At 40.7% G+C, this 11,846-nt stretch overlaps 1 protein-coding gene and 1 pseudogene across 5 annotated transcripts; one reads left to right on the plus strand and one right to left on the minus strand.

The window, feature by feature from the left end:
• Positions 1–2,043: 2,043 nt before the first annotated feature.
• Positions 2,044–3,714, plus strand: LOC135559339 (UDP-glucuronosyltransferase 2C1-like; annotated as a pseudogene).
• Positions 3,715–3,830: 116 nt separating this feature from the next.
• dedd (death effector domain containing) lies at positions 3,831–10,503 on the minus strand. Of its 5 annotated transcripts, none has more exons than XM_064922862.1 (5): positions 10,371–10,503; positions 8,515–9,028; positions 8,125–8,226; positions 7,851–7,988; positions 3,831–7,602 (listed from the first exon to the last, which is right to left on the minus strand). In XM_064922862.1, the coding sequence occupies exons 2-5, from the start codon at positions 8,927–8,929 to the stop codon at positions 7,175–7,177; spliced, it is 1,083 nt and encodes a 360-aa protein (XP_064778934.1). In that variant the 5' UTR covers positions 8,930–9,028; positions 10,371–10,503; the 3' UTR covers positions 3,831–7,174. The 5 variants fall into 5 exon arrangements, with proteins under 5 accessions (XP_064778934.1, XP_064778931.1, XP_064778933.1 ...); XM_064922859.1 differs by having other exon boundaries at positions 8,515–9,174; XM_064922861.1 differs by having other exon boundaries at positions 8,515–9,174; positions 10,367–10,503.
• Positions 10,504–11,846: the final 1,343 nt, after the last annotated feature.

Below are 11,846 nucleotides of genomic sequence, written 5' to 3' on the forward strand. Positions count from 1 at the left end.
GTTGTTGTGTGCAGAGGAGCCCGGGTATGGGCGAGGGACGGTCTAAAATTATACTGTTACACATGCCCAGCCGAGAATCATAGATGAGCGGCAGCATCAGATATATCTCTAATAAGAAATGAATTATAAAACACTGAGAAATATAGAAATGTAATCAATTACATGGCTCTCCCCTGGACTAGATTAAAATATATATATACATAAACCCTCCCCTTGACCAAAATTGGAAAAAAAATTACCCTCCCCCATTTTCCTCCAGCTAATCATTCTGTAAATGTCCTTCCCTTAACAATGTGTTGGAAAAAATGAATGTCCAAGTCAAGAAACCTTAAGAGCAGCCAGCGTAAAAAAAAAATTGTTTAACACTTTTTTGTTACTACATGATTCCATGTGTATTATTTCATAGTTGATGTCATCACTATTATTCTACAACTTAGAAAATAGTAAAAAATAAAGAAAAACCCTTGAATGAGTAGGTGTGTCCAAACTTTTGACTGGTACTGTATATAAGTCTGTATATAAGTCTTTCTGACAGAATATTAAAAGGTGAAATAACGTTTTTGGTTTTTGTGTGACAGAATTAAACTATCCAAAAAAACACTTTTCATAGAATGACCCATGTGTAAGCTACATTCTATTTTTGTCAAATGTTGTCAAGATACTGCAACAAACTACTAACAATAAGTGTGGCTAAACCCCTGGTTCTTGCAGAGACCTCCCCTCCACACACACACACACACACACACACACACACACACACACACACGCTTTTGGATTCAGGAAAAGTTGAAAGTGATATCAACAAGTGTTATCCAAATGTTATGATTTTCTGTAAATGAGTAACAGAAAGGAGATCCTCAAGCTTAAGATCCTCAAGCTTAATCAGTAGCATGAATTTACTTGAACCGAGAATTGGTTCAATAGCACATTTTGCTTTCGGTGACCTCCCAGTTTCAGAAATGTAATTTCCTCTAGAATCTTCACATTTGTCGAACACATTGCTCTTGCCTCCCTCTGATTACACTGAATGAGATCATATCTATGCACAGTACATATCATCACACAAAAGTCCATTATCTAGTCAAAACTTGTTTGACCATGTCCATTGTGGCTCTCACAAAGGTTGGTGTCAGGTAAAGGGAGGGACCCAACTTTGGTTCAAGTGTACAACATGACTACAACTACTGCTATTCGAATGCAACTCTCATCTTTTTTTAATCTAAGCATGAATTATTATCAATAATGTCCTCACCTACCCACATATCTGCCTAGCCAGCTTCATATCCTCTTCTGACGGCAAGTCTTGGAGTTGCAGTAACTCAACTCTTTATCACTGGCAGTCTGAAAATATGCAACCAATACACACACAAACTGTTATACTTGGTTAGATACAGGTAATTGACAAAATAAGGGAAACACTTGAGTAAATGAGGGATACAAAGTATGAAAGCAGGTGCTTCCACACAGGTGTGGTTCAATTAAGCAATTAACATCCCATCATGCTTAGGGTCATGTATAAAACTGCTGAGCAGGCCATTATTTTGGCTACCATGGTTAAGCCGCCATAGGATGACAATGCCCTCATCCACAGGGCACGAGTGGTCACTGAATGGTTTGATGAGCATGAAAATGAAAATGATTTAAATCATACACCGTACCGGTCTCAGTCACCAGATCTCACCCACAATTTAACACTTATGGGAGATTCTAGAGTGGCGCAAGAGACATCAACAAAACACCAAATGATGGAATTTCTCGTGGAAGAATGGTGTGGCATCCCTACCATAGAGTTCCAGACACTTGTAGAATCTATGCCAAGGTGCACTGAAGCTGTTCTGACTTGTGGTGGCCCAAAGACCTTAAGACACTTTATGTTGGTGTTTCCTTTATTTTGGAAGGTAACTGTATGTTTGAGACAATAGTCACATGAATTAATGCCTGTGTGTGTGGTGAGACAGGGTGGAAAGCAGTGGTCAATGAAAACACTTTAAAATACCGAAAGCAACCGTATTTGTTACGTTCCTTTTCCTCGACAGACAAACCATGAAAGTCACTGTGGCAGCCCCACCCTGCTTCCCTCCATGTCCTGCTCTCCTCCTTCTGACCTGTCTCCTGTGGGTGTTCCCAGCTCAGAGCCAGGCTGGCAACATCCTGGTGTACCCTGTGGACGGCAGCCATTGGCTCAACATGGACATCCTCCTGCGAGAGCTGGACCTGCGGGTCACACTTTAACAGTGGTCCGCTCATCCACCAGCTGGTACATCCCTGAACACGCCCGCCACTACTCCTCCATCACATTGCCCGTGCCCAGGGCCAGCAGTCTGGAAGACCCGCAGTATATGGCATCCTTCCTGAAGAGGAGCCTAGAGATATGGACACGAGAGCGCTCCATTTTGTCCTTCATCAAGCTAAAGAAAGAAAACATTCATTTGCTGGAGGCGGCCCATCGCTGCAGTGCTGAAATGGCCCGCTTAGCAATGGAGAACAAACAGTTAATGGAGAAGCTGAAGGCAGCCAATTTTGATTTAATATTGACAGATCCTGGAGTTGTATTGGGGAGTTACTTGGGTCTTCCTATTGTGCTCAATGTTTGTTGGATCACCAATGCAGAAGGACACTTTGCGATTGCACCTTCGCCCCTTTCTTACATACCAACTATTGGGTCACTGGTCACAAATAGTTTTGTCAACAAACTGAAACTTCTTGCATTATGGGATCTCTCTTTATATTGATTATGGCATAACAAGACCTCTATACCAGGGTCTGATCAACAAATTAATCGATCCAAACACCAATATCTATTCTCTCATTCAGGGGGCTGACCTATGGCTGAGAGTGGACGTTGTGTTCGAGTTTCCAAGCCCTACCATGCCCAGTGTGGTCTGCATGGGGGGCTTCCAGTGTAAGCCCTCTAAGCCTTTGCCTGCGGAGTTAGAGGCATTTGTGCAGAGCTCGGGGGAACATGGGGTCGTGGTCATATCTTTGGGGAGTCTGCTGGGTAGCCTCCTCCCGGAGATATCAGAGATAATTGCAGCTGCCTTCGCCCGCCGGCCTCAGAAGGTGGTGTGGAGACATACAGGAGAGAAGCCCTCTACTCTAGGCAACAACACACTGCTGGTGAACTGGCTGCCTCAGAACGACCTACTTGGCCATCCAAAAACAAGAGCCTTTGTGACACACAGGGGCACCAATGGGATCTACAAAGCCATCTACCATGGGGTTCCCATGTTAGGCCTTCCTCTCATCTTTGACCAGTTTGACAACATGCTTCGTCTAAAGGCCATGGGTGTGGCTAAGATTCTCGTGGCGACGGACCTAGAGGTGGAACCTAAGGCCCTGGACAAGAGTAAGCCCTACAGAGAGAATATGCACAGGATGTCAAAGCTCCACCTCGATACACCTTTCAAACCAATGGACAACGCCATCTTCTGGCTAGAATTGGCTATGAGGTACAAGGGTGCAGCACACTTGAGCACCGAGTCTGACAAGATGCCCTGGTATGCTTACCATAATGGGGATGTACTGGTACTTCTCCTGACTGTTGTCTCTGTCCTGCTACTAACCCTAATGACTTGCAGGGTTCTAGGTAGGGCTCTTTGCCGAAAGAAAAAGGAAAAACTGAAGAATTCCAGTTTTACATACTACAGTATATACATCTACGCAACTACAATATTCTACAACAACACAAATGGGCATGAAACATTGTCAAAATAACAAATGTTTTCATTAGACTTGAGATGGTTTCTGTCATCCTCAATCATTCTATTTCTAGGAATAAAATAAAAACAGTAGTTTAGCAAATGTCAAATCAATGCAATCTGCTCAAAATGTCACATTATTTACACAACATTTTTATTGACTTTTAAACAACTTTTTTTATTTTATTTGTGCAGACAAATGTACCAGCCACACATCAATGTAAATATTCACGTAAAACCACAATCTCTTTTTTGGTCAGCACAAATAAAATAATTACAAAATAACAACATACAGCAAATATGGGCAAACAATGTGATGCATTTCTTGCTTTTATGTCCAAGATTTCTGAGTAGGGGATTTGACTATGTTTGTGTGCTAGAGGAGAATATTTAGAACAGAGAAAAAATAAAGTGCTCCTTCCCATCTGCTGTATGGTATGTATTGACAATATCTCTCCAATTTATGACCAGTTCCATTTGCTTGCACTAGACAAGAAAAATGCATTTTAAAAAGTTGCAAAGAATATAGCCTATTGAATTATCTACAGAAGTTGTCTCATGTTTCTGGGGATCATAACTAGACATGCAATCTATTAAGGCTTAAAAACAATTAACATAGAACCTATATAATAGATACCAATTTGCAACTTTGTGTTATATTCCATTAGGGAAACATGAACAGCTGTATTGCATCGTAATACTTGCTTAAATGTGTGTTATGACAAACTCCTCAATAACGTCAGTTGGCTGAGGGGACTCTTTAAAAGAAAATCTATAGATAATTGGGTAAGAATTCCTTTTAAATGTATTTTTCTCATCTAAAAGCAAGAAAATGTAAAAAAGTAGCAGTAAAACTGAAATAAAAGATGGCACATGACATATTGCAAAACAATGTGAATTTAATTTCTGGTCTTCTTACTCAAAACAGAACCTGGCAGAACCTTTTATGTACCAAGATTAGATTTTAGTACCAAATATGACTAGCTCTTTTATTTAATACATGGAAAGGTAAAGGGAAATGTCACTGATAATTTTAACAAGAGTTAAAAGCAAGAGTGAATTTTGAAAGCAGTTGGCAAAATCCTTTAATCTTCCATAAAAGTTCATTGATCCAAGGAAAAATCTAAGACAAAGTAGCAGCGCTAAAATGCTAATCTTGTCAGCTATAACATTAATTTACCAACACAAATTAAAACATATTAGGGGAATACAAATATAACAGATACTGCACTCTGATGAACTATATTGCCTTTTCATGTGGAATCGTATAGATATTGAACATCCGTTTAAAGTAACTGATGTACACATTATACACTGTTAAACAGAGGCAGACAACTGCTGTAGCCTACAGATGCAGTCAAATATATTCGCACTCTTGCATTTCACAATAGAGCGCAATGGAGTAGAATCTTCAGTTTGTTCTTTTCAAAACTGATTGAATGGCAATTTTTACCCCATAGGCACCTGCAACTTACAACAGGTGAGTAAGTAAAATTATGCAGTAAATGAGAATCATGCCTCCAACCAAATTAATTAGACTATATTAATTAGTCCAGGCCATTTTTTACTTTGAAGGGAAAAATCGGAAAAAATGTTTTTGTTCTTCATGCCCATGTGCTGTTGTAAATCAAACAAATACACTTGTAAAATCCAAAATATGTTTTAATTTCAACTTATTTTAGAATAAATAGTGAATCAAGCAAGGGTGCCAATATATTTGACCACATCTGTATATGAGACTGAGGACATTCTTACAATGCAAACAAGTATGAAGTGAACCACTTTCCAACACATCACTGCTCTTGACCTTGCTGCATCTATGAAAGCCAACCTCACAACCTATAAATGTTGCCTAGAAAACACCCTCATATGTCAAAGGTATAGCCAACAGTATTAAATATTTTATCAGATGGCAATCTGATCAATGTTAATCATCTGTGGATTTGACTCTGCCTGTACGTTCATCACACACGATATCTCAGACAGCACTGGGCCAATTTTGACTAAACTTACTGATTGGTCCAAGGCGGTAAAACATGTTTAAAGTTTCCTTGTTTCCGAAAGCAAGTATCAGAGGCTCCTAACTTGTATAGCACTACACCATGCTACATTGTGTCAGATTGATTGTAGGATAATGAACTGTGGACAAAGATGTCTTGAAAATGTGGTCCAAAATAAATCACCAACTACTCTGGTCTTGTACATTTGCATGAAACACAATATACCTAATTATACAGTTGTAGTAAAATGTATGATATTGATGAACTCAATCAAACAAAATGGTGCTACCAATGTACTTCCCCAAATAAATGGTTGAAAGTACTAAATGCAGTGTGTAGAGCCTTTTCTCTTTACATGAAATTACAATTAAAAAGCAAAAACAAGGGGGGAACTTTGTATGTTGGTTGTAACACAAATATAATAAAACTATAATAAAACAATTGTTAAAGTTGTTTTAAAAACCCCTGGTGTTTTTGTTTTGGAAACAGAGCAGCAGTGCATTGTGGTACCCACTCTGCTGTTCTATCATGCTTGCAACGATGTGAGATGTCAGAGGGGGAAAAACGGTGTTGTTTGAAGTACCGTCTTTGTTGTTGTAATATCGCAAACAGACGTGGCAGTTTCACCACTAAAGAGTCCAGCTTTAATGAATGCGTCTTTCTGATTAAATTCTAATATTGACAAGCAAATCAAGAAATAGAAGTCAGAGCCATGGGTGAATACACATTAAAAAAGGACATTTGTATTTGAGATGAGGGTTGATACAGTATTTGGGGTCAAAATTATTTCAAAATGACTTGCCGTTTTTTTTCATACTTATTACTGCATTCTGTTGTTGAATTTTGTATTGCAATTTTCAAGCACATCTGAAACCACTCAGTACGCTTAATCTTTTCAATCCTTTTGAACCAAATCATCAAGAATGATCCACACAAGAATTGTTCATTTGACAACATACCAAAAATATTTTTAAATTATTTACTACCAAATCATTATAATGATGGCATGTCCCTGGCTTACAATGATTTTGTCCCTGTCTGGCAGTAAACAAAATGCTAAATGTTCCAACAGGGACTTGTTTATAGCCATGTGTAGTAATAGTCTATTTGGGGGCATTTCAAGAACACTTTATGGCAAAGAGCGGTGTGATACTAAAAGAAAATGTTAAATCAGATTTTATAGTCAATTCACAAGTTACAATATAAAATATTAGCATTGTCCTTCCAGCAGAAAAAACTAAACCTTCAACATTCAAAACACTTATCTTATGTCTGTGTTCCATACATCTAACTCAACTTACTCTTGCTCACTTTAATTTCACATTCCCTTCATAGATGAAAGGGCAGGGCACCCAGCATTCTTCCTCATACTTCTTCCTGAATCAGAACGTACTTTATACTTTCCTTGCTTCTGTCCTCGCCGTTAAGTTATCTTAATGTGGGTGCCCCCCTGCTAAAAGAAGCAGACATGCGCTTCTAAGAGGATGGAGTCCCTCTGCTCCCTTCGGGTGTGGCAGCAGCCCCGGCCCCAGCCCCACCTCCAGTGACCAGGTTCCGGAGCAGCTTGCGGCGGCCGGCCTGATAGTCCTCCTCATCCACATTGACCAGCAGTTTGATGGCCTCATGGCCCACTGCCTGTTTGAGTGAGTCTGTGATGAAGACGCCCTTCAGGGCCTCCAGCAGGGAGCCGTTGATATAATCCCGCCAGAAAGCATCTAGGTATGTGAGCTCCGAGAACTTGATGTCACAGATGATGGAGCCCAGGTCCCGGGACTTGAGAATAGTGTTTGCCTGGTTGAACCTCTCAAACTGCCTCTCCAGAGCCTCCTGCTTGTTGGAGAAGACGTTTCCCTGAAGCGCTGATTCGTGCTGGCAGTACTCGGCGCGCACTCGTAGGCGGATGTCTGCAGGGGTGTGGGGTGAATAGGGAAGAGCAAGTGGAATGGTTATAGAGAGGAAGTGTGTGTCGTCTAATGCGATGGAAACATTACAGTCAAGGAATTACTTAATTCAGCAACTGTATAGTTTGGTCGCAGATAGCCAACTCTTTTGTAATTCCTTGTCATGAAAGAACTGTCAAAGTAAATACACACATGCAACCTCTGAAGGCATAAAGTTACTATACAAAACAGTTTCTTTTGAATTCCCTTACCACAGGTTTGCTTCTCCCTGCAGTCTCCTGTGGTGTGGGCCCTCTTCCTTTTGCGGCTCGGTAATGGGGGGCCTGGCTTGGTGCGGGGGGGGCCCACCTGGGGCCCCGATGGAGAACAGCATATTACTGGTTGGGGGCCTGTTAGTGGAGTAGGGGAAAAAATGCTAAGATATTTAGAGATGTATTAATTTCACTATTTCCACCAACTTTATTACTCCCCCCATACTACACACACATACTGTATGTAGATGTATACATGCAAAGTCACATTCACCTGTCCTCCTGTGGGGTGTAGCCTCCCTGCTCTCTCCTCCTCTGGGGGACACATAACGCACTGAAGTCTCTTCCAGGTACTTATCCACTGGGTCTGGGCACACTGAAAAGCAAAGCACAGCAATGCTTTTGGTTAGTGACTTAATATTTACATTTAATGCAAATGGTCAATTATTAACTAAGAAAACGCAAAGTGTGTTTTCAAGAAGTTGGCGAAAAGTGGTAAAAAATGTTTGGCATAACATTTTGGAGACTGACAACATAACATTTTGGGGATCGGCAACCTACGTTTTCTGCCTTGACGCCAATAGATTTAGTTTGCTTTTTCATTTTCAATAGAATTTTAGTGGGCCTGAAAAAGGCAAAGGTTGAGAAGGAAACCACCACTCACCGGTCTGTCTCTTCCTGAGTGTGACATAGGGCAGCAGGTCGTGCCGTGTGATGATACGGAGCAGCTGCAGGACGTGTCTGAAATTGGTCTCATCACAGCGCCCCTGGCGCTCCAGAGCTAGCAAGAAGTCCCGGCCGCTCCTGATGCCTCCGCGCTCATACTCGTCGATGACGTCCACGAACAGGAAGGAGAGTACTCGCACGTCACGGTGTGTAAGCTGGGCTCCCACTATGTCAAACATGCGGTGCAGCGAGTACAAGCCGTAAGTGTTGTCTACGGCCTCCTCGGGCCAGGGTTCGAAGCGTCCCGACGAGGGCCTCCTGGAAATGGCAGAGTTAGTGCAGGAGGCCGAGGCGCCCCTGTTCACTGCCACTCCGCTGGAGGTCCCCACTGATGAGGACCCCACACCACCCATCAGACCTCTGTGGGGGGCAAGGTGCCCCGCAGCACTACTCTGAGTAGAGTCCAGCTGGTTTGGGTGAATGTGAGGCCTACCGTGGTGAGCTGAAGAGTTCTGGGGGACAAGGAGGGGAGGGTTGACGTTTGCATTGGGGAGGGGATGCTGCTGTGAGGTCATCACTTTGTTAGGGGTGGAAGATGACAACGGGGATGCAGAAATCCCAACAACTTCTGTGTTGTCTGAATACTTAAACTGCTTTCCTATAATTAAAAAAAAGAGGGACAAAACACTTCACACCTGGCAAAACAGTAAAAAACGGAACTGAAAGAGCATAAACGCAAACAAAGAAATTCATTTTAACATGAAATTAGGTTGATTATCTAAACTCATGTTTCAGCATCTAGATAGGTAGCTACGCTCTCTCTATTGTGTAGCTTAACTAGTAACGTTAATGTTAGCGTCTACCATGCCTATAGCTCGCAAGCCAACCAAACAGAAAGTTACTAATGTAATGATAACAGCTAGCTTCTAGGCCAAATCATCTTGCACGGTGTATCCCTTTAAAATAAGAATGACACACTTATTTGAGCAAGGGAAACAAATATACACAACATGTCTGTCAGTCATAATATCAGTGACGTAACTCTCTCAAGAAGTTTACTAAACATCAACATGGAAAATAGGCAATGATGACTGGCTTTCTAGGCTAGCTAAATGCACCAAGCCAACAACGACGTAGCTACAGTAGATAGTTAGCCCACTCAGACAGGCAGAGGTCCAGGCTAGCTATATACAATAGCATAGCCAGTATATATATATATATATAGCCAGTATATATATATATATATAATCTTTGACATTAGTAGCTAACGTTAATCACAACAGTCAGGAAGCTAGGTAGGTCATTGTTGTTAACAACAAACATCTAACGTTACAGTCAGTACAGTAGCTACTAGCTAGTTAAGTTAGCTACATGACATTGTTCAATTTCGCTAATCCTAAATGACTAGCTAACGTTAGCTAGATAAACCACCCAGATAACTGGATAACCACCAAGCCACAAGCAGCTTGTGATTGTGGAAACGTAACTAGTTAGCTAATTAGGAGCTCGTATGTAGCTAGCTAACAAACTAACGTCGTTACGTCAACTCGTTTCAATTTAAATTGACGAACGTTAGCTAGCTTGCTAAACGCTATTTAGTTACACAAAGCAACAAAAACGTGGTCACAATAAATGAAACGACACCATCGGTAACTAGCTAAGATTCGTTTTTTTAAAGCCACTTAGCCACTTTTTTTTTAAAGCCACTGGTTTTCGTATGCTAGCTAGTTGGCTAACTTTAGCAATGTAGATAACTAGTGCTAACAATGTTTACCTTAGCTACGTTACCTTAAGTTAATAGCGTAAGCTACCTTGATTCAAAATAAATCAACTTGAAAGACCGTACCTACTTACTTAACGTTCTTGGTGGAATGCTAAGCTCCTTCAAGATCAGAAAACACAATTATGATGGATAATGTCACACTCTTTCCAGAGGCTACAATTAGCATGCCCATTGTCCTTTCTCAACTAAAATGAAAGAATATCCGGTACACAGTATGATTCATATCCAGGTTATTAATTCAGGCCCTGTTATAATACTTGTAAACTAGACAGTCTTTGCTTGTTAAGTGCATCCTTCCTTCCTCTCGCTCTTGAACTAATCTTTAATCTAAACATGAAATGGATAATTTGTTTATGACAAGAAAAACATAAACAGGAGTATGTTTTTGGGTTATGATAGGTGATATGCAGCTCATAACGGAGGCATTTACAAATTAGGCTTCAAGATGGGTAGCCTATAACATCAGGACATCGTCCTGATCGCACCCATCCTATACATTTAATTAAATATAGCCTACACAGTATTAACAGTATATATGATGTGGATTTTAATCTTTGTTTATACAGGTACAGGTAAGTAAATTAAGAAACAATTAATGTTTACAATGACAACTTGTCCGTCCAAACAAGAACCTATTTGAAAAATAAAGTAACAGGCTGATGTAGAGAGAGCGTGAGCTGTATTTGGGCTGGATCCATGGATTCTGCGGTGCAGAGACGAGAGCTGTACTCCCTGCGCCACAAAAGCTTTAGGCCTAGGGGCGGAGGCAGAGCCTCTTTCCATTCACACCAAGCCCCAAATGGCAACAATTCCTTACAAAGGCCATCCCACATCTACCACCAATGTAGCCTAATATGCACTATAATTTACTTGTGGTTAATATAAAATAATATAGACGCAGGCTACTGATTAAGGAGTGAATCCACACTGGAAGCTTTACTTCTTAACACACACTACAGTTGCCCTGTTTGATACCTCATCCAAATACCACACATGTCATAACAAAATCATCCACAACTCAAAGGCGAAATTATTTCATATTGCGCCGATACATTGGCAACATTTAGCACATTTAGTAAAATAGATCACAGTTTATTAAATATATTATATTTACCACAATGTCTTGGAAAACATCTGTCCCATCTTCACACTCCTTATCCTTGGTTCTTGTGGGAATCTAAAAAAACAACAACATAAAATTAAAATTAGCTTCTCAAATATATTTATTTTATGAATACTTTGTGCCCAGAAAGTTCTTGATATGCATCTCTAACTGTTGCACACAGCTTCTACATATCGTACAAAGGCAAAGTGTTCACAGTTGAGTGAGAATAGTCGGTATGGGAATAATAAATGTTCATCAGAGCATCAAGCCTCTGACTTATCTTTTCCTGTGATGAGGGCTGATGACCTCCCAAGAAGGAGGTTACCACACACAGGAAATCAGGCCATGGCGGATGGTATTCATCAGCCACCCCTTATCTAGGATCAAAGCAGTTTGGGAATAAAGATGCACTTGAGAGTCATAAAATAGTAATTACATAAAA

This window comes from Oncorhynchus masou, chromosome 18, assembly GCF_036934945.1.
Source record: "Oncorhynchus masou masou isolate Uvic2021 chromosome 18, UVic_Omas_1.1, whole genome shotgun sequence".
Classification (NCBI taxonomy): domain Eukaryota; kingdom Metazoa; phylum Chordata; class Actinopteri; order Salmoniformes; family Salmonidae; genus Oncorhynchus; species Oncorhynchus masou.

What these genes read in the sequence shown, in the direction of transcription:
- dedd (XM_064922859.1), bottom strand. Translation starts at nt 9,091, where the DNA reads ATGACCTCACAGCAGCATCCCCTCCCCAATGCAAACGTCAACCCTCCC. An exon ending in TACACCCCACAGGAGGACAG is followed by an intron (nt 7,989 to 8,124) that starts GTGAATGTGACT and finishes CTCCACTAACAG; the next exon opens with GCCCCCAACCAGTAATATGC. An exon ending in CAGGGAGAAGCAAACCTGTG is followed by an intron (nt 7,603 to 7,850) that starts GTAAGGGAATTC and finishes ACACCCCTGCAG; the next exon opens with ACATCCGCCTACGAGTGCGC.